The sequence below is a fragment of the Vanacampus margaritifer genome, chromosome 1, assembly GCF_051991255.1.
Source record: "Vanacampus margaritifer isolate UIUO_Vmar chromosome 1, RoL_Vmar_1.0, whole genome shotgun sequence".
NCBI lineage: Eukaryota > Metazoa > Chordata > Actinopteri > Syngnathiformes > Syngnathidae > Vanacampus > Vanacampus margaritifer.
In genome coordinates, this window is record NC_135432.1 from 47,716,303 (window position 1) to 47,742,583 (window position 26,281).

The following is a 26,281-nucleotide window of genomic DNA, read 5'->3' on the forward strand; positions in this document are numbered from 1 at the left end:
GGGCCACTAACCTTCACCAACCCCAAAGACATTCAAACTCCAACAAATCAGGGAAACCTCAAGGGCCCAAAGGAGAAACTGAGGAAAGGTAGAAAGGACAGACGAAGCAGAGTGAGATCCACAGACACCAGCCTCCACCGAATCAATGACCTGAGGGAGAAACAAGTTGTGTCTGAGTCTCGATAGATGCTGGTGTGGTGGATCTAGCATGCATGAAAATCTCCACCAAAGAGGGGAGCCCGACCCCCGCCAGGACAGAGCAAGCGCAACACCTCAGGGCCCCCCAGGCCGCGGCCGCGCCAAAGGACGACCCCCGGGCCCCGCAGGGGCCACCGGCCGGAGAGCAAACCCCGGAGCAGGAGCGCCCCCCACCCCAACGCGGCCCGCGCCCCCAACCCAACGCAGCAGGACGGGGCACTGCAGGCCCACCAGGCACCCCACCGGCCCACAACCCCCGCTCCCCCCGCGACCCCCCCGCCCCAGGGAAATGATATCCCCCCCTGCTCCGATCCATCCGCCCCCCAGGCATGTCAATGAGCGTATGTGGTGCATTAAAATAAATTAATGGGGGGGGGGGGTGCACACGGACAGGCGACCGCAGCACTGCTTCATACCGCGGCCGCCCCAACCGATGCCCCCCCCCCCCCCCAGTTGTGTGGTGCATTAAAATTTGGTGGGGAGCTGCAGGGCGGAGACGGTGTCTCCACCCCACCCCACTCCCCCCCAAAGTGTGTTATGTGCCCTAAAATGTATTGTGCAAAACTAGTGCAGTGAGTTAAGAGGAGCGACCAGCTGGGCCCCCCCCAACCGGGCGGGGGGGGGGGAGGCGCACCCGCCCACCAAAACCCCCACCCACCCCACCGGGACCCCGGCGGGGCTTGCCCCCCGGATACCGGGGCCCGCCCGAAGTGCCCGGAGGCCCACCGGAGCGGGGCGGGCACAACACCAATCCCGCCCACTCCCCCGGCCCCCGGAGCGCCGAGACCCGGGCCACGGACGGAACCCCCGGCCTAGGGGAGGGGGAGGAGGGCGGACAGGGGAGGGGGAGGGGACGGGGGAAGGAGACGACAGGAAGGGCAGGAGGCAGCAGCAGGGCCGCAGAGAGAGGGGGAGAGGAGGAGGAAGGGCGACGAGGGAGAAGGGACAGGGAGGCGGAGGACGGGCGGGGAGAGGTGAAGAGGGAGAGGAAGCAAGGGGGAGGAAGGGGGAGGGGAGAGGGAACCACGGGGCACCCCGGCGGCCCACAGGCCCCGACCCGCGTCGCCGGACCCAGAGCGACGGACCGCGCCGGGGCGGCGCCGCCCCGGACACCAGGGAGAGCCCCGCAACACAGCACCCACCACGAGACCCAGGGAACGACCAAGACGCAGCCGCCACCCAGCAGCCAACAGAGGGGCAGACCCGCCCACGCCCAGCCAGGGGGGACTCCGAATATTAGCCTTTAGTGCCCATTGGAGGTGAATCTGTTCGATCCTGTTGGCAGCAACTGGGTTCCTGACTATAAAAACACAACCATTAGTAACAAACTGCCAAATGCAGAGACATCAATGTAAGTTATCACGATGTGGTGGCTCTCGCTAACAGGCAGAATTAAATAACCAGAATTAGGTTAAAATATTCTATATACGTAGACCATATTTCTATGAATTTTGATATTTGTTTTTTATTTGAGGCCGATATTTTTTCCATTAAAATGTGATTTATGAGGAGGTTAGACCATTGGTCGATATTCAGAGTTTGTTTATTTTTCCAGTTAACAAGAATTGTTTTTTTAGCGATAGTAAGGGCTACAAGTGTAGATTGAAATTGTTTATGTGGTAGGTCAGTTGTTGTTAGGTCACCTAGCAAACACAAGTTTGGAGATAAAGGTATCCTATAGTCCAAGATAGCGGAAAGTTTTTCTAAGACTTTAGTCCAGAAATACATAACCGGGGTGCATAACCATAAAGCATGAAAATAAGTGTCTGTAGTGTTTTGTAAACACTGGAGACAAATGTCGGAGTCGGAGAGGCCCATTTTCTTCATCATATATTGAGTAATGTATGTTCTATGGATTATTTTGTATTGGATAAGTTGTAAATTTGTGTGTTTTGTCATTTTAAATGCATTTTCACAAACTTGAATCCAAAAGTCAGATTCCGGAGCTATAGACAAGTCTGTCTCCCATTTTAAGATGGGTAAAGACATTTTATCCGTATATGAAAGTAACTTATATAACATATATTTTTGAAAGTTTTTTTGTTGTTGTCGGAGAAAGCTTGGTAATATCTTTAGCTAAGCCAGGCGGTTGGAGCGTACCCTGAAGTGTTGGAATTTGTTTCTTTATCATATTTTTAACTTGCAGATAATGTAAAAAATTTCCGTTTGTTATTTTGTATTTTTGGAGCAAAGATGTATATGATATAAATATATTATCTGAGAAGAGATGGTGAAGATGTGTGATTCCTTTCTGCTCCCACACACCTAAATAAAACGTTTGGTTGTTAATTCGAAAGTCAGGGTTATGCCATAGGGGAGAAAGCCCACAGGGCTCCACTTGGGCTTTTGTAATTTCTAATGCCTTCCACCAAGCAGTCAGGGTGGCGGAGATCATTGGGTTTTTAAAACAATTATGTCGCTTAATCGATGTTGTAATAAAGAGTAAATCTAGAAGTCTGAGGTTATTACAATCCTTCTGTTCTAGTTCCAGCCAACAGTTAGTATCTCTGTTGGGTTGTGCCCATAGAACGATATATTGTAGCTGGTTAGCTATATAGTAGTACATAAAATTTGGTGCCTCTAGGCCACCTTTGGATTTACTTTTCTGAAGAGTAGATAGACTAATCTTTGCTTTTTTTTTTTTCCAGTAAAATTTTGTAACGGCTGAGTCCAACAACTGGAACCATTTAGCCGTAGGTTTAAATGGAATCATTGAGAAAAAATAGTTTATTTTAGGTAAAACTTTCATTTTAACGGTGGCTATTCGTCCTGTTAAAGAAATAGGAAGATTATTCCAGCGTTCCAAGTCACTATGAATGTTATCCAGAAGTGGAGAAAAATTTAAATGAATTAAATCAGTTAATTTAGGTGAGATTTTTATGCCTAAGTATTTTAAATTACCTATAGGAAATGAGTAATGTGGGTCCTGGCTTGCAGGGTTCCATGAATTTTCCACGAGCACTCCTTCAATGCAAAAGTTAGCATCAACAGAAACCAAATCAAATTGTCCATCCCTGCACCAAAATCAAACACGCAGCTATTTTCTTTTAGGTTAGTGAAATTTACTTCACGTTTTATGATGCCACATAAATTAGAAAACCTTTGTAATTTTTCTCACCTTTTGCCTCTCTTCTTTTTGAAAATAGCAACAAGTTGGTGTCCGTCTCCTCTGGTCAAGTCATGACAATGCCATCCCCTGAGGTGGACTACACTAACTCAACTAACTGTCAGCCCTTATTCACAGGTCTCAAAATCTGCACTGTTGTTAATTTCCCAAATGCATCCTCCATAGAGCAGGCCCCATATTATCTTCTGACTGCTGAAACCATGTAAGTTACATACCGTAACTTGAAGTTACCTGTACTATTTATTGCTCACCTGTACAGCCCTCTGCATCAGACGGTCTGCAGAATATATTACAAATGGACTCTGTATTAGAGGTAAGGCGACGTTTACGTCTAGTCAGCAGGTAAACGCGTAACATGATTGATAGCTTCTAATTTGTCAGTTGACTCGAAGTCTACTTCAACGTTACCATTAATGACATCACAACAAAATCGCCCGTGCTAGTGAGAGTGTTAAATCTAACACTAGAAAAGTGTTGATACCTGTCCACCGCTAGTCCACTGTATAAAAATCTGCACTGGTAAACACTGAGTAGTGCTGAAAGTAATCTAAATTAGTGTCTAAACTAGTGTCAGAGTTAAACATTTAATTCTGCCAAACTACTCTTAACTCCGGTGTTTCAACACTTATGAGAGTACTGCACTACTGTAGAGTCAGTGTTAAAAAATTAACTCAAACTACACTTTACTGTGATAAATGGTACTTCGTTTATCTAGTCTTTTCCCGCCTTACAAGGCCCTAATTTTGACTACTGATGACACGGCATCAAGGGTTCAGTATCTTGCTCAAGGATACTTTGACATAGTCACACTGGCCTGGGATTGAACCCACATTCTTAAGTTTAGGAGATAACCACTCTACCACTGAGCCACGCCACCGCAAAAAACACAACAAATGGATGTATCGCTATTGAAATATTAACAGTGCACTGAATAATTGGAAAGTTTGCCCTTCACCGGAAATGAGGGTGTGGTCAATTTAACACTCAAAGTAGTGCTATTCAGATTACACCCAACATCCACCCTAACACTCAAGGAAATTTACTCTGACAGTGTAATTTTTTAATACAGTACCTGACAGTGTTAAAATAACATAACATTGATCAAACACTGGAAATTTAACACTGACTGATTTGTTGTGTAGCTGTAATACGGCCACCATTCAAAGTGATCAAATGATGTATATCTGATTTAATGAGCTATTCACAGTTTTACCATCCACGTGTGTACAGGCATGGCTAAATTTTTGAAACACTTAACTCTATACTCTCAGCTGCATTTAAAATAACAACCACAACCATAGCAACCTGCTGTACAAAGAGAATGAACATAAATAGGGGAGAGTAGAAAGCCTTTATTGGCATAGTAATGTGCAAATACAACAAAATTGGGGTTATTGAATCTTAAAACACAACTAGAAAAATTCCCGCGGAATTTTTGAATGGAACTGCTGACTCTTGCAAGGTGGAAAGCATGCGCTGAAACGTTTGCCAAATGTTGGTGTACTTTACCTCTCTATCTGTGTCAAACCACTTTTCTAGGGTGGATATTGATACGTGCTTCGCAAGCAACAGCTTCGCTGCTGCTTGCTCCACCTAATCAATTGGCCAAGATAGCCGCCGACCCGGGTGGGCGAGGGGGAGAGAGTCCTTGCCGTAACTAATTAATTGGCCAAAATGGCCGCCGCCCTGGGCGAGCAGAGTGGCGAGTATCCTGGGCGTACCTAATTAATTGGCCAAGATGGCCGCCGCCCTGGGCGAGCGTAGTGGCGAGAATCCTGGGTGTACCTAATCAATTGGCCAAGATGGCCGCCCGTACATAGGCCAAGCCTTGAGTACACCAAGAAAAAAAGGGGTTGAGTTGAGATGAGCGAGATGATTGGCTGAGGCAGTTGCTATGCAGACGTGAGAGACCAGGCAGTATAGCTAAAAAAAAAGCACCATTTAAATAGCAGTCCATTCCATTGCCTTTAAAAAAAAAAAATAATAATCTTGTGTATGTTTTTTTTTTTTAAATGTATTTTTTATTTTTTATTTAAATGAGCTGAACAGTATAAAATTCAAACGATTGAAATCGGTCAATAAATGTGGAAGTTTACCATAATCGACATCAACTAAAAATATCTTACTGTCACTTTAAGAGCGCACGCGCATTTGATTAGAACTTGTTGGACACACTTGAATTCACGCACCAACATTCTATTGATATTGTATGACAGACGCACATCTGCAACGAAAGCCTCTCACGACTTAACGGTTCAAGATACAGATTCAAGAAATGGGTTTGGGGAACACGAGCATGTTCTCATTTTTTTAATCGGATGAAAAATGACCAAATTAGAGCAGGTTGAAAACTTATGATTTATCAGAAATGAAGAGGAAAAGGTCGCCCAAATTAACATGGAAGAGATAGGCGAGTTCGTCCGACTTCACCTGGCTTAAAGTGAAAATAAAGGTACTAAATGACACCTTAGCCAAATAAAATTTAGTTTGTCTGAAAGAAGACACTCGTGACTACAAAATGTGAGAATTTGACGTCTAGTGAGAAAAGATTGTGGCCATGGTGACGAGTTGAAGTGAAATTTTTTCAAATACATTATTTGGTTCCCGGCACTGGATGGCTAATTAGTCCACTCTAACCAACGCAATACACAACAATGGGAGAAGGCTATTTGTCTGCTGTTGTCTCACTGTCTTTGAACCCGCACAGGGGGGAGAGCTTTCATTCCTTAAAAAAGATTTCGACACTGAGCTAAAGATGGGAAAAATTCTTACAAAATGAGCTAAAATTCATATCGGTCGGATAATGTATGCGCGCGCAGCGTGCCTTGGAAAAAAATGCTTGATCTGTAATTTGTTCCCCCTTTCTCCATTCATTTCCTATGGGAGTTTTTTGGGAGTTTTTGGGGAATTGTGTCGCCATGGTAACTCGGAATTTCTAGAAAAGTAATGCCGCACCGAGTCAGATCGAGCCGCATCGTTTGATACCTCATTTGTCCCGGTGCGATCTACGGTACGGGCCGCATTTTTGCGGAAAAAACTCGGGATTTTCTAGGGTGGAGAGTAATATGTGCTGCTTTCAGCAGTCCCATAATAACAAACATATTACTATTTCCCAAAATCCGAAAGAACATTTTGCACTATTAATAAGTACAGGTGTCTCTCGTTTCTCAATTGGGGCGATCTTGCAAGGTCACTGGAAAAGCCATCAGTTGGGTGATAATGCCCTCTAATGGATTATCCGTGCAATGCATGTGTCAGATCGTATACATCAGGGTTTCATTGGGAAAGAAAACATTATACTCATGAAATAGAGGGCTCAAAATGTCTTGTATTTAATATGATGCATTTGGCGTTATATATTAATGCGTTGCTGTGAATATGCCCCATTGCCATGAATACAGCTGCCAGACTAGTTTTAAATTGCCCCATAATAACAAACACAGAAAGGATGGATTGTAAACTCTCACAGCTATATTTTCGCAGCATCTGCACTTTTGTGCAAATGCTGGCAGACTCTCATTTTCCTATAAGCGCAGCGTTTGTTAGATCGGTCTCTGCTGGGCAGGCAGAAAGATGGTCTTGGAGTTGCACCTGGTGGAGTGGACTGAGTTTTTCATTCATATATTCACACAGTCCAATTATAAAATGTAGTCAAATCCATGTATGGTCATTCTACAAGAAAGAGCAGATGATAGTCAATTTATATTACCATCATGGCAAGTCCTCTTTCGAATACCATTTAAGAATGCATTACTTTACTGGTGAGCAATAATCCAGTGTGACAAGTATGTTTTATCCCTGTTATGTTTACTATTTTGAATGAATGGTTGCTATGAAAACAAATAGCAACTTGTTTATATGCAATTAATTGTATGAATGAATGATATTGCTGTTGGGATTACGTAAGTATAGGTTATAGTTTTTTCCCCCCCTAAGCAAAGTCACACATTTACGGCCCAACTATTGTGTCATACTTATCAAATTCTAAATCATGCAGATGATTGATCATCTTTGTTTTACATGAAATAAATTTAAAAAAAATGGCACAAAAAAAGGATTTTATGTTATACCCTAACATAATAGTCTTTTTGAGAATCTCTTAGGGCTGCAGTTGTAATTCAACCCACAGAGGATGTTACAGAGTACACTGCCACCATAAAGCGTGAAACCCTAAAAGAAGGAAAAAAGGGTCGCCATGTAATTGATTCTCTGAGGCTAACACTAAAGGCTGAAGGTAGTATAATAATGAAATTTCATGGCACCCCATGACACAATTATGACAAAAACAATGAAGAAGTGTTTAATTTTTTCTTTTGGTAGGTGATGACTCAACAGAAGCCACTGCATCTCTGAAATACAATCGCAATAAGAACATTCTGACTACTGATATTGTCATTCCCAACTACGATGTGGAACTTGGCATCAAGGTTGCTGGAGTTGATAGTGATGCAAAGCAAAACAACATGCGCGGCATCACCATTGAGGTCACCAACAAGAACATTCCACAGCTGACAGTGATGGGGTGCACAAGGTACATTCTGTAGATTTATGAATAAACATTTTTTAAAGCATGCATGTTAATAAATATTTTTTCCGGGAGGGTGGGGGATTTAATATTCCAAGACAAAACTCACAAATTTGCCACTATATAAACTCGCAATTTTTTTAAATTGTTATTTGAAAATCCGAGTATTGGCACAAGCATCCTAGGAGTACGCTACGTGTTTTTCTCGTAAGTTTCTGAGTTTTTTTCTCGCAAATTTGCCACTTTATAAACTTTAAAATTAGTGAGGTTTTTTTTCCTCAGAATATTACCCCCCTCTGGGGAAAATATATATATATATACATGGCACCAATACGCCGTCGAAATATGAGGTCAAATACAATCGAGCAAGATTTTTTTGTTTTGTTTTAAGTATTTAGTGCGGCAGGCAATTGCAATTAGGTGAGCAGTAAACAGCAGAGTCTGTAACAGGAAGTAAGTAAAACAATGACAGCAAATACATTTGGAAATTGAGCAGAACAAATGGGATGAGACTGAAAAGATAATGAAAATGTTTTGTAGGCTATAAGACACCTCTACATATAATGGACATGAGAGAAATTATTATTCAGTCAAACAATTGAAAAGCATAGACTCCACAATGGGATATATTTGTCTTTGAAATAGTAATAATTTGTCAGTCAACTGATAGAAGATAGCTACAGCTTATTTTGCCTACAACAAGATTTAAATCTTGACCATTTGGTTCAAATGTATCTACGAATGTCCTGGCGCTTCCCACAAATTATCATTGAAATTATGAATAAATAAAGTTATCAAAGGTGTATCTCATTAAGTACTTAATATTTTAAGTTGTGCCTGTTAATATTCTCATTCATCCAGGTTCTTTCATTCTCAGGGCATTGAATCAGTCGCAACAGAATAGTCCAGTTGAGATCAATTTAATGCTGTGAGAGCATAGTCGGCAATAAAGGATACAAATTATGCAGTAAATTTCATTAATTTTTTAAACTTTTATGCACTTTTATGTAGACTTGAACTGATGAAAAATGCAATGCTGCAACTCCAGATGGTCATCCCAGCCTTAAAAACAAATATGTTGTTCACTGCAACCCTGAAGAAGCATGTGGACATCATCATGAACATGGAGACCCTGATCAAGCTCCCTGAGACATCCTACCAACAGTCAGCTTCCCTTATATATGGTAACAAATGACCACATTTCAAAGTATCACATAATGACACTTGGAAATTATTTGTATGTGTGTTTGTATGTAGATAAAGAGACGTTTGAGGTACAGTTGAAATCCGACTTGAATTCAGAGATTCAGAAAAATTTGCCAAATGTAGAAGATCATCGCAAAAATTTGGAAAAACTCATTGAAAATATGCTGGACCGGAAGGTTGCAAAAACAGACATGAAAGTGCGACATATTGTCACCAAAGGAATTGAGGTAACAAAAAGCAAGTTGTTGTTTTCTGTTCTTTCATTTTATTTATTTTTCCTGCCGTATTTATGTAAAACCCATACACGCACACATGCATGCACACACACATGCCCGCGTGCGCACACACACACACGCACACGGGGTGTAAAAAATTGTGCATTCATTTTGAGTCAACTTAAAGTTCCTTTAACACCACTATTTTTTTTAATGCGCGATTAATGACCGCCCCTTACTTGGAAAGCTTGTACTAGGGGAATTCCAGTCGTAATGCAGCAGACACGTTCATGTCAAAATTTTGCAGTAATACATTTTTATAATAATGCATATAGTCAAGCTGTATTTTCCAATTTTAAAAATGTGCATAATTTCACAAGTTACTTCATGTTAAAGATTAGATCTTTAGTATGGAAAGAAAAATGCAGTGAGCTGTCACCAATGTCTTACAAATGCAATCATGCCATCCAGTGGCAGAAAAATGACCTCAATTCAAATCAATATCACACTCGTTTTTACGGTACATTACATCTTTTTAATTTTAACTCAATTTTATGAATTATTATGAAATTACTATATCAATGACTACTATATATATGTATTAGAGCTGTCAAACGATAATTTTTTAAAATCAGATTAATCACATTTTAGAATTTTGATCACGATTAATCGGTTAATAAAAAAAACCTTTTTTTAATCAAAAATTTTCCCCGCCAAATTTGAAGAGTACTGGTAATGTGTTCATTCTTATGACATTTAATGTTATGAGGACGTCTTCAATATGTTTTTATCCACTGCACACGCTCATCCTCCTGTTTTTCTAATCAGTTAATTACTTGCATAATTTAAAATGGGAAAAAAAATACCCCAATATTTTGACATGAACAAATACACTAAATGTGATACACAAATATTTATTAAATGCTTTAATTTAATGCAAGTAATTATTTTTATTGCTCAAACACAACCTGTGCTACCTTAAACGTAGCCATCCTCTGCCACGCTAAAGGATAATCTATGGTCAAAATGAATAGTGCAATTCATCTGCGTTCATTTATGATTAATGCGATAATATTTTTTTGTGATTAATTAATCAGTTAATGCTTTAACTTTGACAGCACTCAATTAAATTTAATGATTTGACAGCTCTAATATATATATTAGAGCTGTCAAATCATATTTTTTAAATCAGATAAATCACATCTTAGAATTTTGATTAATCAGAATGATTAATCACTTAATTAAAAAGTATTTTTATAAAAAAAAAAATGGTTGCCAAATTTGAAGAGCACCTGTTATCCGTTAATTCTTTTGATATTTAATGTTATGAGGATGTCTTCCACATTTTTGATCCACTGCATGCTCTCATCCTCCTCTTTTTCTCATCAGTTAATTACTTGCATAATTTCAAATAAATGACAATATTTTGGCTAGAACAAATATTCTGAATGTCATACGCAAACATATATTAAATGCTTTACTTTTATGCATGTAGTTATTATGGGACTGCTGAGCGTAGTTCGCGAAGCAAGCAGCACATATTACTATCCTAGAAAAATGGGTTTATTATGGGACTGCTGAGCGTAGCAAGCAAGCAGCACATATTACTATTCCTAGAAAAAAGGGTTTATTATTATTAGCAGGCACATATTGTTATCCTACCTAGGACAGTGGTTTATCTATTATGGGACTTCGCTGCTGCTCCGCGCGGAGCAAGCAGGCACATATTGTTATTCTACCTAGGAAATGGGAGGAAATGGGTTTATTATTGGTGTTATTATGGGACTGCTTGCGGAGCAAGCAGGCACATATTGTTATTCTACCTAGAACAGTGGTTTATTGCCGTTATTATGGGACTGCTTGCGAAGGAAGCAGGCACATATTGTTATCCTACCTAGGACAGTGGTTTATTTTTTTATTATGGGACATCTTGCGGAGCAGCAGCTGTGCTGCTGCTCCGCGCGGAGCAAGCAGGCACATATTGTTATTCTACCTAGGACAGTGGTTTATTTTTGTTGTTAATATTATTATGGGACTGCTTGCGGAGCAAGCGCAGCTGCTGCTCCGCGCGGAGCAAGCAGGCACATATTGTTATTCTACCTAGGACAGTGGTTTATTTTTGTTGTTAATATTATTATTATATATTATTCCACGATTTTTCCGCTAAAATGCGGCCCGTACCGTACATCGCACCGGCACAAATGAGGTATCAAACGATGCGGCTCGATCTGACTCGCTGCGCTATTATTTTTCTAAGAATTCCCAGTTACCTTGGCGACGCTATTCCCAAAAAACTCCCAAATTAACTCCCCATTGGGAATGAATGGGAAAAAAATCACACTTCAAGCACCTTTTTCCAAGACACGCTGCGCGCGCATACGTTATCCGACCGATACGAATTTTAGCTCATTTTGTAGGAATTTTTCCCATCTTTAGCTCAGTGTCGAAATCTTTTTTAAGGAATGAAAGCCCCCCCCCCTGTTCGGGTTCAAAGACAGTGGCTGAATTAGCTTTCTCACACACTCTGTTGGCTAATTAGCCATCCAGTGCCGGGAACCAAATAATGTATTTGAAAAAATTTCACTTCAACTCGTCACCATGGCCACAATCTTTTGTAGTCACGAGTGTCTTCTTTCAGACAAACTAACTTTTATTTGGTTAAGGTGTCATTTAGTACCTTTATTTTCCCTTTAAGCTCGGACAAGTCGGACCAACTCGCCTATCTCTGCCATGTTAATTTCAGGCGCCTTCCTCTCTCCATTTCTGATAAATCATAAGTTTTCAACCTGCTCTCATTTGGTCATTTTTTATCCGATTAAGAAAATGAGAACATGCTCGTGTTCCCCAAACCCTTGCCGTTCTAACGAGCCATTTCTTGAATCTGTATCTTCAACCGTTAAGTCGTGAGAGGCTTTTGTACAAGGGGTGCTTCTCTCATGCGATCTCAATGGAATGTGGGGCGCGTGACGTCTCCAAGTCAAAAATGTATGTGCTCTTAAAGTGACAGTGACATATTTTTAGATTATGGTTAACTTCCACATTTCTTGACCGATTCCAGTCATTTAAATTTTAAAATGTTCAGCTCATTTACATTTTTTAAAATACATTTTCAGGGACAGTGAGATACTTTTAGTTGATGTTGATTATGGTTAACTTCCACATTTCTTGAGCGATTCCAGTGGTTTAAATTTTAAACTGTTCAGCTCATTACCAAAGAGTCAGCAGTCCCATTCAAAATTTCCGCGGGAATTTTTCTAGTTATGGGACTGCTTTGCGAAGCAAGCAGGCACATATTGTTATTCTACCTAGGACAGTGGTTTATTTTTTTTCTTGTTATTATTATTATATATTATTCCAGCGATTTTTCCGCTAAAATGCGGCCCGTACCGTACATCGCACCGGCACAAATGAGGTATCAAACGATGCGGCTCGATCTGACTCGCTGCGCTATTATTTTTCTAAGAATTCCCAGTTACCATGGCGACGCTATTCCCAAAAAACTCCCAAATTAACTCCCCATTGGGAATGAATGGGAAAAAAATCACACTTCAAGCACCTTTTTCCAAGACACGCTGCGCGCGCATACGTTATCCGACCGATACGAAATTTAGCTCATTTTGTAGGATTTTTTCCCATCTTTAGCTCAGTGTCAAAATCTTTTTTAAGGAATGAAAGCCCCCCCCCCTGTTCGGGTTCAAAGACAGTGGCTGAATTAGCTTTCTCACACACTCTGTTGGCTAATTAGCCATCCAGTGCCGGGAACCAAATAATGTATTAGAAAAAATTTCACTTCAACTCGTCACCACTGCCACAATCTTTTGTCACTAGACGTCAAATTCTCACATTTTGTAGTCACGAGTGTCTTCTTTCAGACAAACTAACTTTTATTTGGCTAAGGTGTCATTTAGTACCTTTATTTTCACCTTAAGCAAGAGAAGTCGGACTAATTCGCCTGTCTTTTACATGTTAATTTCAGGCGCCTTCCTCTCTCCATTTCTGATAAATCATAAGTTTTCAACCTGCTCTCATTTGGTCATTTTTTATCCGATTAAGAAAATGAGAACATGCTCGTGTTCCCCAAACCCTTGCCGTTCTAACGAGCCCTTTCTTGAATCTGTATCTTCAACCGTTAAGTCGCGAGAGGCTTTTGTTGAAGGGGTGCTTCTCTCATTCAATCTCAATGCAATGTGGGTGCGTGACGTCACTTCAACTCGTCACCATGGCAACGATCTTTTGTCACTAGACGTCAAATTCTCACATTTTGTAGTCACGAGTGTCTTCTTTCAGACAAACTAACTTTTATTTGGCTAAGGTGTCATTTAGTACCTTTATTTTCACCTTAAGCAAGAGAAGTCGGACTAATTCGCCTGTCTTGTACATGTTAATTTCAGGCGCCTTCCTCTCTCCATTTCTGATAAATCATAAGTTTTCAACCTGCTCTCATTTGGTCATTTTTTATCCGATTAAGAAAATGAGAACATGCTCGTGTTCCCCAAACCCTTGCCGTTCTAACGAGCCCTTTCTTGAATCTGTATCTTCAACCGTTAAGTCGCGAGAGGCTTTTGTTGAAGGGGTGCTTCTCACATTCAATCTCAATGCAATGTGGGTGCGTGACGTCACTTCAACTCGTCACCATGGCAACGATCTTTTGTCACTAGACGTCAAATTCTCACATTTTGTAGTCACGAGTGTCTTCTTTCAGACAAACTAACTTTTATTTGGCTAAGGTGTCATTTAGTACCTTTATTTTCACCTTAAGGAAGAGAAGTCGGACTAATTCGCCTGTCTTGTACATGTTAATTTCAGGCGCCTTCCTCTCTCCATTTCTGATAAATCATAAGTTTTCAACCTGCTCTCATTCGGTCATTTTTTATCCGATTAAGAAAATGAGAACATGCTCGTGTTCCCCAAACCCTTGCCGTTCTAACGAGCCATTTCTTGAATCTGTATCTTCAACCGTTAAGTCGTGAGAGGCTTTTGTACAAGGGGTGCTTCTCTCATGCGATCTCAATGGAATGTGGGGCGCGTGACGTCTCCAAGTCAAAAATGTATGTGCTCTTAAAGTGACAGTGACATATTTTTAGATTATGGTTAACTTCCACATTTCTTGACCGATTCCAGTCATTTAAATTTTAAAATGTTCAGCTCATTTACATTTTTTAAAATACATTTTCAGGGACAGTGAGATACTTTTAGTTGATGTTGATTATGGTTAACTTCCACATTTCTTGAGCGATTCCAGTGGTTTAAATTTTAAACTGTTCAGCTCATTACCAAAGAGTCAGCAGTCCCATTCAAAATTTCCGCGGGAATTTTTCTAGTTATGGGACTGCTTTGCGAAGCAAGCAGGCACATATTGTTATTCTACCTAGGACAGTGGTTTATTTTTCTTGTCGTTATTATTATTATATATTATTCCACGATTTTTCCGCTAAAATGCGGCCCGTACCGTACATCGCACCGGCACAAATGAGGTATCAAACGATGCGGCTCGATCTGACTCGCTGCGCTATTATTTTTCTAAGAATTCCCAGTTACCTTGGCGACGCTATTCCCAAAAAACTCCCAAATTAACTCCCCATTGGGAATGAATGGGAAAAAAATCACACTTCAAGCACCTTTTTCCAAGACACGCTGCGCGCGCATACGTTATCCGACCGATACGAATTTTAGCTCATTTTGTAGGAATTTTTCCCATCTTTAGCTCAGTGTCGAAATCTTTTTTAAGGAATGAAAGCCCCCCCCCCCTGTTCGGGTTCAAAGACAGTGGCTGAATTAGCTTTCTCACACACTCTGTTGGCTAATTAGCCATCCAGTGCCGGGAACCAAATAATGTATTAGAAAAAATTTCACTTCAACTCGTCACCACTGCCACAATCTTTTGTCACTAGACGTCAAATTCTCACATTTTGTAGTCACGAGTGTCTTCTTTCAGACAAACTAACTTTTATTTGGTTAAGGTGTCATTTAGTACCTTTATTTTCCCTTTAAGCTCGGACAAGTCGGACCAACTCGCTTATCTCTGCCATGTTAATTTCAGGCGCCTTCCTCTCTCCATTTCTGATAAATCATAAGTTTTCAACCTGCTCTCATTTGGTCATTTTTTATCCGATTAAGAAAATGAGAACATGCTCGTGTTCCCCAAACCCTTGCCGTTCTAACGAGCCCTTTCTTGAATTTGTATCTTCAACCGTTAAGTCGCGAGAGGCTTTTGTTGAAGGGGTGCTTCTCTCATTCAATCTCAATGCAATGTGGGTGCGTGACGTCACTTCAACTCGTCACCATGGCAACGATCTTTTGTCACTAGACGTCAAATTCTCACATTTTGTAGTCACGAGTGTCTTCTTTCAGACAAACTAACTTTTATTTGGCTAAGGTGTCATTTAGTACCTTTATTTTCACCTTAAGCAAGAGAAGTCGGACTAATTCGCCTGTCTTTTACATGTTAATTTCAGGCGCCTTCCTCTCTCCATTTCTGATAAATCATAAGTTTTCAACCTGCTCTCATTTGGTCATTTTTTATCCGATTAAGAAAATGAGAACATGCTCGTGTTCCCCAAACCCTTGCCGTTCTAACGAGCCATTTCTTGAATCTGTATCTTCAACCGTTAAGTCGTGAGAGGCTTTTGTTCAAGGGGTGCTTCTCTCATGCGATCTCAATGGAATGTGGGGCGCGTGACGTCTCCAAGTCAAATGTGCGTGCGTGAATGTGCATGTTTCTTAAAGGGACAGTAAGATACTTTTAGTTTATGTTGATTATAGTTAACTTCCACATTTCTTGACTGATTCCAGTCGTTTAAATTTTAAACTGTTCAGCTCATTTACAATTTTTTATGGACAGTAAGATACTTTTAGTTTATGTTGATTATGGTTAACTTCCACATTTCTTGAGCGATTCCAGTCTTTTAAGTTTTAAACTGTTCAGCTCATTTACAAGAGTCAGCAGTCCCATTCAAAATTTCCGAGGGAATTTTTCTAGTTATGGGACTGCTTGCTTGAGGCTTTTGTTGAAGGGGTGCTTCTCTCATGCAATCTCAATGGAATGTGGGGCGCGTGACTGCTCCAAGTCAAAAAAGGGTATGAGTTCTTAAAGTGACAGTGACATATTTTTAGATTATGGTTAACTTCCACATTTCTGGACCGATTCCAGTCATTTAAATTTTAAACTGTTCAGCTCATTTACATTTTTTTAAATACATGTTCAAGGAGAGTGAGATACTTTTAGTTGATGTTCATTATGGTTAACTTCCACATTTCTTGAGCGATTCCAGTGGTTTAAATTTTAAACTGTTCAGCTCATTACCAAAGAGTCAGCAGTCCCATTCAAAATTTCCGCGGGAATTATGGGACTGCTTGCTTGCTGACGGCTCGAAGTCAAAAATGTGTGTGCGCTCTGAAGAAGGTATATTAAAAATCCATACTTTTGCGTGTCCAATAAATCTAATTATGGGATAAGAAATGAACAGAGTTCCTGCGCAGGAGGATTTATTCCGGAGATTTCCGTTACATCATTGAATCAAACTCCAACAGTTTCAGATCAATAATGCCACTCCTCTTTCGAAGAGCCCACACTTTATTACAATCAAATCGCCAGAACAGTGTCTCCAACACCGCCCCTCATGAATAAGTAAATGTGTTATATAATGGAAAAATACAGGTTGAAAAACAGAGTTCTCAGCACACAGATACAGCTGTATTCGTCTCTAGTCAAAATATACTTTCAAGGCACTTCTCAGTACTTTCTCCCATAACAAAATCTCACTAACAAGTTGAACTCAACAGCTCCTAATGTAACATAGTTATATGAGTGTGCGCTCTCTCTCACGAACAGAAATGTGTTTTCGCACAGAGAAGGAACTTCTTTAGACTAAATAATATGACCCAGCTTAAGGCCAGACCATATGAGGTCGACATCATCTGCTCTGCTCAGGACACAAAATATGTCTTATAGGTTAATATGAAGAATTAAAATGTTCATAATGTGTAACAATAGTTGATATATGAAATTAGGTATTAAAAATGTTATAATATCTTTCAGTCCGCCCTTTGGGCTTTTTAAAATAAAGCCCAATAACTAAATATTTAAACATTTTTACCAAAGGAATCCCACGGGATTTTCATCATCGCAATGGCAGGTGCAACATAGGAAGAGGAAAAATGAAAACATTCTTTTTAGCAGGAGAGGAGGTCAGTCATATGTCAAAACAATGTGATTCATTAAAAGATTTTTTGTTTTTTTCTCAGTAAAATAGGCATATCATATATGAAGACAGTGTGTTGTGATTATGTTCAAAATTTGTGTTGGGGGATCCCAGAAATAGCAAATTGGCATAACAGTCAGTATGAGAAAGAGTGTCATTATGTACGTGCAATTGGAGATGCGATTGAAGACTTGTTGTCGTTTGGGCTAGGGAAGTTTTGTTGCTTGCGTTTTTTTTTGTTTTTTTGGGGGGGGGGGGTTTTCAAACAGAGTCCTTCAGCTTTGCGATTGGCTGGCAACCTGTTCAGGTTGCACTTTGCCTCCTGCCCGAAGCCAGTTGGGATAGGCTCCAGCACCCTCACAATCATTGTGAGAACAAGTGGTCAAGGGAATGGATGGATGGATGGATTCCTTCAGCTTTTTTAGAACCCACATCAACTGCCAGAGATGATCACCGGGCCCAAGGTGTGACTCATTCTTTGTGGAACGCCCCGGAAAAGGGACACATTCCTCCTATCTCCATTGGGTAATCCTCAGCTCGTCTGGTGGAAACTGGAAGCAGTTGAATGGCCTCTCGGCTGGCACGTCTGGTCACTCAGTTGGCTCCCGCTGGTGGCTGGCTCCTGAAGGTGGGGGTTGAGTAGAAGGCGGACCTCCGGCTGGTCTAATAGGCAAGATGTGGAACCAGGTGCCCCGTGGACTGGACTAGATTGACCTTTTCATCACCTTATCTGGGTGCAAAATATTTTCATTTAGTCACTAATAAACATTTATTCACATCCCTTCTTTTTGAAAGAGCATTTTGGTAGTGTTATATAGTTAGGAGTTAGTAAATGTTAGTAAAGTTCTGTAGGCCTCTCCTGTGGGAAAAAATTCTGTTTGTTGTGACATTCAATTAGGATCCAGCCTTTGGCTGACTTTAATGACCTGAGCACATTCTTAAATGCAAAAAATGAAAATCTTTAGCCAGTTCAAATCTGACGAGGCCAATTTTGTTTACAGAATGTAATAATTATTGGAATGTTTTATTATAATATTTATTGTTATAGATATAGCATGGATGTGCTTCCGGCCATTAAATAAATGCAACTTTCGTCAACAAATAAAATCAAAAAATAACATCTAACCCCAGGGCCCCAGGGGAAAAATAGAAATAGAAATGGAACATATTCACCTTATTTTCGCCGTCTCTGCCAAAACTTACTCCTTCTCCATGGTCAAGGAAATCCCCAATTGTCCTCCTGTAAAATTCATTCTCACGGACTATCTATAATTATCGCATTAAGACTAACTTTTAATTTTAAATTTATTTATTTAACATGGACTGTTTGTGTACTTCGCGACGATATACCCAGACCAACCAATAATTCCCCCATGTGAAAAAAATCGCTTTATAGACTATTTCAGACTAATATATAAAGTTTTGCAGTAAATAACTTTTGCTTGCTTTTTGTTTAGAAAGAGGGGAAAATTTTACATTTAACCAGCAAATTCGACAATGCGTCCCAAGCAACTATTTAAATTTCAAAAGAGAATTCGGGAAAACACTAGAAGACCAAACTTAAAAAAGTAAAATATAATAATTAAGATTGAAATAAATTGTATCTTATCTGTATTCATATTAGCTGTTTCAATTTCTGAAACCAGACGAAATTTACCTGTATTATCTTTTGTACTATAAAAAATATTGTAGCTTATGCCAATGAATTTTACAAAGAATCTCAGTTTTCAGCCAATTCATCAATTATTATTAATACATAAAGTTGCCCTTAGTTTTAATGTTATCATTAAGCTTGCTAGTCCCCCTTGTTGATGTTTGTCCAAAAAGCTGACTGTTTTAAAATAGACAGAGATAAACAAATCAGATCAAATCAAAATAGACATCAAACGTTTTTAAAATGTAATAAATCTGTGTGTATATAGTGTTGTCAATCAGTTCATTATATTTACGAAATGTTTTACTGTAAATGTTATCACCTTATATCTGTCAAAAATAGAGTGCAGTGTAAACAGTCAGTATCACATCATATGGTCCAGTATCACTAATTCAAGGAAAGCATTGTTTGTGGGGTTGAGTCACCATCGTAGTGGACAGTTCTGGACGCAGGAATGCTTTAAGGACGCTTGTGCAGAGCATATGGAGCAGTTTTTCATAGGACAGTTCGTGCGGAGCATTGTGTGCATTGGGCAGTGGAGCAGTTTTTCTTTTATCACATTTGTATATGATGGCACAGTCATTGTGGCAACAGGTGGCGCCAGGAACCTCAACTCTCCATCAGGTATTGGCAGGATGTTTTGTGATGATGGCTGCATCACGCCCCTCTGATGGTGGTGGCAGTTGCAGTTTCTTTGTGGGTGTTTTTTTTTTAAAGAGGTCTGTGTCCCGCCAGTTGACTTTGTTCTGAAATAATGACCCCCGACCAATAATCCTCACTCGACTGAAAACACTAAAATCTGCCCCAACAGTATTTAGGCCATAACATGTCAGTAAATATTAAAAACAAAAACTTCCTTTATTAAAAAATTCAAAACATTTTGAGAAAGGGGAAGAAAATATATATATATTTTTTTTTTAATAAAAAAAATAAAAAAAATAATAATAATAATTAAAACAATGAAAGTTTACAATTTTAAATAATTACTAATTATATGTCAATATTTGTTATGGTTTACAATATTTAATTTAATATGGTTTGCATACCTTCATAAATAATACTTAGGATAAAATAGGACAGATATACTCTAACAATTTACAAATATAGTTAATTAATAAGTGTGTAGTTTTCAATTAATGTTTTCTCAATGGAGGCCGCAGCCCGTAAAGTTAGCCTTTGGTCAAACGTCAAAGCAGGAATGATTTTTAATTACATAGCACCTCAAATTATGTCAAAAATGTAATTCTTCCAGATAGCTTCCCCAGTCTGTTTGTAATGAGACTTCAAATGTCGAATTCAAAGGTTAAATATATTCAGGAGAGATTAAAATTATTTTCTATTTATAAACATGCGAGAAAAAAAATAAAAAATAAAAAAACTCCTTTTAAATTATAATTAACACATTACTTCATCCCCAGGACCGGAATATGGCACTTTGGTGGGACCCCAATTGTCCTTAATGGGTGTGTCTCCTGATTCTGAAAAGATATTTAAAATTTATTAAACAATGTTCTCGCGCACAAACAAAATTATAAGGGAAAAAACAATCATCTATATAAAGAATCATTCCACATTAATTGCCATCCAAGTTATTCGTTTTTAGTTATTATTATTATTATTATTATTATTATTATTATTATTATTATTATAAGAGTAGAGACTGAACTACTTAATCCAAAAACAATCCCAGAAAAAACAAACATACATCCTCTCATTAAACTTTAAAAGCAGATTAACAATCACACAATTAACATTACCTTTTATAAAAGCATTTTATTTGACCTCATTACAAAGATTGATGGCTGTTGGCATTTTTTAACCCGAGAAAGGGGACATCTGGTGGTCAAAATGAGTCATAGCAACTACAATCAGTCAAAGCTCTACATTGTAGATCATGGGTGACTTGTAGAGTCTACAAACATAAGACATGCATCTAAATTTTATAATATCTTGAAACTATACCTCTTTATGTTATTTGTGTATTAATATTCGTTCGTTTTATATCAAACATAATTTTAAATATGACGTATTTGCACTCGTGAAGCCAGTTTAAGTATTCAACATTAGTGCTTAAGAAATTTATATAAGGGGCTTATAAAATCAGTTATGGCAACAATTTATATATATAATGTCGTTCAATTATTTAACGCAGACAATTGCGGGTTTTAGCGTTAGAAGTTTTATTAGTAATTTTACCGTCTAATTAATTTATCCCGTTTAGCGCTTATTAAACGGCTTAATTTGTTTTATTACATAAATTTGTATTATACAGTTATTTTATTTGCAAAGCAACATTTTAGTATTAATCATTTTTTCAATACACTTTTCTTAAAGATACGTCCGGGACTCTCCTCTATATAAAAATTACATATTACTTATAACACTCTTAACATTATTAGCGAGCGGGCGCCGTGTAACAAATGCCATATCTTATTAGAATAAACTAACCTTTTTCACAATATAATTAAGTCCCGTCGTTCAATATTAATTACATTTTAAGTCATTATTTAAACGGTATGTTTAATCCGGAAGCTTTAATTCCGACTAGCGGAAGTGATATCAGGTCAAATCATTTAGTCTTATATCATTATTTAAAGTTATATAAATGGTTATAACTTCACAAAAATACCTAAAGCTAGTATTCTAGCATTATTCATCATCATCTTATCCAAAAATACACGATTATGTGTCGTTTTTATTCCACTCGTAAAAGTGTTCTATATCTCGTTTTTTACGTCGAACGCCCGCGGCGCAAGCCTCAACGTCCCCCATCAATAAAATTAACTTACTGTAGCTTATAACGGCGCCATAAGATTTATTCCACCGCAATCGTATATCCATTTTATCAGTTTTTCAAACCACGGACTGGGCATTTCTCCGATCGCAAATGCGCATGTGCTCGCAACTCCCTGTCGCCTCATGACAACCATTTTTGTAGTTCTCAAATAGTGTCCATACTTTCTATTAATTATTGCCCGTATTTTATAGCTTATTATATTATATTATATTATATTATATTATATTATATTATATTATATTATATTATATTATATTATATTATATTATATTATATTATATTATATTATATTGACGTTACGTCGTATTAATATTTAAAATGAGTCAACTGTTCTCGTCGCGGTCACTTTAAGATTTTACCGTGACGTTAGAGTTTCTTCACCGATCAGACGGCATACACACACAACGGACAGACAAGACATGTAAGACATTTGTACGACATATCAAAACATATAAAATCCGGATAACTGTTCTTGTCCCAGCTGAACAGTATTGTCTAAGAATTTTAATAACCGAATATTCCAAGACCTATCGACCGATCTTAAGGAGTTCCAAATATTCTTATGTCGGTCTGACTTCCATAAGTTGAGCAAATATCTCTTGTCTAAGAATATCAATAACCAATTATTCAAAAGACCTAGCGATTGATCTTAAAACGGCATATTAAGTCCGTTTTATGTCAATCTGACTTCCATAAGTTGAGCAAATATCTTGTCCCGATTACATAACAGCAGTCGTACTCTCTGCTGCGTCTATCCGCTGACTTTATTTTATTCAAGGATCATTTCTAATTACCCAAGAATCTATCGCTTGTAAAAACAAAATGCTTTTCTTGTAAAGACAAAAATGCTTTTCAAGCTGACTTCCCCTCAACTTCAATACATATATATGGACTCCAAACCAATTATCCAAATATCTAACGCTTATAAAAACAAAAATGCTTTTTAAGCTGACTTCCTCTCAACTTCAACCCATATATGTGGACTTCAAACCACTTATCCAAACAACTTCAACACATATATATGGATTTCAAACCAATTATCCAAATATCTAACGCTTATAAAAACAAAATGCTTTTTAAATTGACTTCCCCATGCAGTTGCACTCAATTCAACGTGACAGCATCTTCATAAACATTGCTCGTCACCACATGTGTATTTTTCAAATACCGTAGGAAAATCCACAATCATGGACTCCATACAACCAAACAATTTAAACTTATACCTCTGTTCACACAAATCCCACCTTTGATTTAGTTATTTACAAAACGCATGGCGGCCGGAGCGGTCCCAAACAGAAAGAATTCCTTAAACGTGGATAATTACTCCACTTACCTCAGTTAATATGGCGCCAGGAATTCAAACCGTCAAAAGTCTCTGTAGTCAGGTCGTCACCATCTGAAGAAGGTATATTAAAAATCCATACTTTTGCGTGTCCAATAAATCAAATTATGGGATAAGAAATGAACAGAGTTCCTGTGCAGGATGATTTATTCCGGAGATTTCCGTTACATCATTGAATCAAACTCCAACAGTTTCAGATCAATAATGCCACTCCTCTTTCGAAGAGCCCACACTTTATTACAATCAAATCGCCAGAACAGTGTCTCCAACACCGCCCCTCATGAATAAGTAAATGTGTTATATAATGGAAAAATACAGGTTGAAAAACAGAGTTCTCAGCACACAGATACAGCTGTATTCGTCTCTAGTCAAAATATACTTTCAAGGCACTTCTCAGTACTTTCTCCCATAACAAAATCTCACAAACAAGTTGAACTCAACAGCTCCTAATGTAACATAGTTATATGAGTGTGCGCTCTCTCTCACGAACAGAAATGTGTTTTCGCACAGAGAAGGAACTTCTTTAGACTAAATAATATGACCCAGCTTAAGGCCAGACCATACGAGGTCGACATCATCTGCTCTGCTCAGGACACAAAATATGTCTTATAGGTTAATATGAAGAATTAAAATGTTCATAATGTGTAACAATAGTTGATATATGAAATTAGGTATTAAAAATGTTATAATATCTTTCAGCTCTTAAAGTGACAGTGAGATATTTTTAGTTTCTGTTGATTATGGTTAACTTCCACATTTCTTGACCGATTTTTGTCGTTTAAATTTTAAACTCTTCAGCTCATTTACATTTTTTTAAATACATTTTCAGGGACAGTGAGATACTTTTAGTTGATGTTGATTATGGTTAACTTCCACATTTCTTGAGCGATTCCAGTCGTTTAAATTTTAAACTGTTCAGCTCATTAACAAAGTCAAATGTGTGTGCGTGAAAGTGCATTTTTCTTAAAGGGACAGTGAGATATTTTTAGTTGATGTTGATTATGGTTAACTTCCACATTTCTTGAGCGATTCCAGTGGTTTGAATTTTAAACTGTTCAGCTCATTTACAAGAGTCAGCAGTCCCATTCAAAATTTCCGCGGGAATTTTTCTAGTTTATGTTTATTGTTCAAACACAACCTACGCTACGTTAAAAGTAAACATCTGCTGTCAAACTAAAGGATAATCTGTGGTCAAAATTAATAGTGTGATTAATCTGTGTTAATACATGATTAATGCAATTATTTGTTTGTGATTAATTAATGAGTTAATGCTTTAACTTTAACCACATTTACAAAAACTAATGAAATCTTTGAGAAAATGCGTCTTTAAATAAAGATAATGAGTTTCAATACCAGACAATTTTGTTTGGTTCATTTCAGTTGTAATATACACCAAGAACATGCCTAAAATATTAGCATACAAATTATTAGTTAATGAAATCAAAGAAATTAATACCTAAACTTTTTCCATGCAGGCAGTGAATATTTGGCTGGGCAAGTTGACAGTAAGCATTCCCATTCTTAAACTCATGCAAAATAAGAGGAGACTCTCAAACCTGATTGTACCATCTCTACCTGAGAGAATGTTCCTGCAGTTGTAAGTAACTCTTGGTCATTTGATCTTGGTCCTACTAAATCTTTAAAATATATTTTCATGTGAAAAGTGACATGATAGCTAATATGACATTTACTTTAACAGTGACAACTTGTTCCGATACAAATTCAACAAGGACTACATGGCATTCTCGCTTCCTCTTCCACTGGGGGGCAAAAAGTCTGAGGAACTGCATTTTCCCAGTTCCCTGTCAGTTCCTGCTTTAGATTTGTCAGCAATAGGTTTACATGTCCCACCCAAAATCTATAGACTACCGTCATTCATTGTACCACCCGCTTTAGATTTCACTGTGCCCCTTCTTGGTGTGGCTGAAGCATCTATCAAGATCAACAGCAACTTCTATAGTTTGGAAGGCTCAATTTCTGGTGGCAACCACTCTATTGATAGCCCCATGTACATTGTGCAATACAAGGCCATAACCAACTCACCTTTCAACCTACTTATATACAATCTTGAAGGTAAGCCATTTAAAACTCGATTTGTTGCAGAATAACTACTTTGGATAATGAGCTACAGTATTTATCCAAAAGCACGACTTAGTAAAGTGTCATGCCTCAGAGTGTGTATCATGACTGACGGCCAGGGCTACACTACTGTCATGATACACACTCTGACAATGTAGACCAATCTATACATGTGGATACATTTTTGGTACCCTTCTCTTAATTAAAGAAAACCCTGCAGTGATCACAGAAATAACTTGAATCTGTCATGAGGGAACCTGAGTGGATGAGGGATGGTGGACCCAAATGCAGGGAAACAGGAATCAAGTGCAATGCGTGGTACTTTTATTAACCATAGGGAGAAAGGTGATCAGACAACCATGACTGGATGTGACATGACTGGACTGGTCGCCATTTGTGGACGGGACTGGACTGATCGCCATGACTGGACGGGACTGGTCGCCATTACTGGATGCGGTGTGAGTAAACTGGTCGCCATGACTGGAACGAGCGTGACGTGACAGGACCTGATTTGCCTTGACTTGACTTGCCGTGGAATGGCTATGATTTGTCTGGGGCTATGGCTTCTTGGCTGTGACAAGGCCGAATTGTATGTGACGAGGACGAATTGGCTGTGGCGAGGACTTCCACAAACTTCCACACATAACATAGAAAAAGCACCCACACCGACTGGACAAACACAACAGACTTATGCTGCATTCGCGGAGGGTCGGAAGTCTGACTTTTCCAAGTTCAAACCAGGAAGTGTGTACGGGAACGCCTCCTTGAACTCGGAAATTCCACCTGCGAAGTCGGAAAAAAAAGTACCCCGACTTCTCGGACGAACTAAATGTGACGTCACTCTTCAATGGCAACCCCTTTGGAAACAAGACCATGAATGGTAAAACAATTTACTTGAGTATAAAACTAGATAGCTTTCTTCATTCATAAATATTTG

The 26,281-nt window shown here is 38.8% G+C and overlaps 1 protein-coding gene across 3 annotated transcripts in view; it reads left to right on the forward strand.

The window, feature by feature from the left end:
• LOC144050565 (apolipoprotein B-100-like) overlaps window positions 1-26,281 on the forward strand; it is a 107,166-nt gene that overhangs the window by 41,283 nt on the left and 39,602 nt on the right. For all 3 annotated transcript variants that reach the window (XR_013293895.1, XM_077564054.1, XM_077563973.1), the window contains exons 3-8: window positions 7,429-7,559; window positions 7,646-7,856; window positions 8,862-9,034; window positions 9,108-9,283; window positions 24,741-24,862; window positions 24,965-25,338. Coding sequence is in view for 2 of the 3 variants with exons in the window: in XM_077564054.1 (XP_077420180.1) it covers window positions 7,429-7,559; window positions 7,646-7,856; window positions 8,862-9,034; window positions 9,108-9,283; window positions 24,741-24,862; window positions 24,965-25,338 (1,187 nt within the window). In the remaining variant the exon portion in view is untranslated. The remainder of the gene's footprint in view (window positions 1-7,428; window positions 7,560-7,645; window positions 7,857-8,861; window positions 9,035-9,107; window positions 9,284-24,740; window positions 24,863-24,964; window positions 25,339-26,281) is intronic.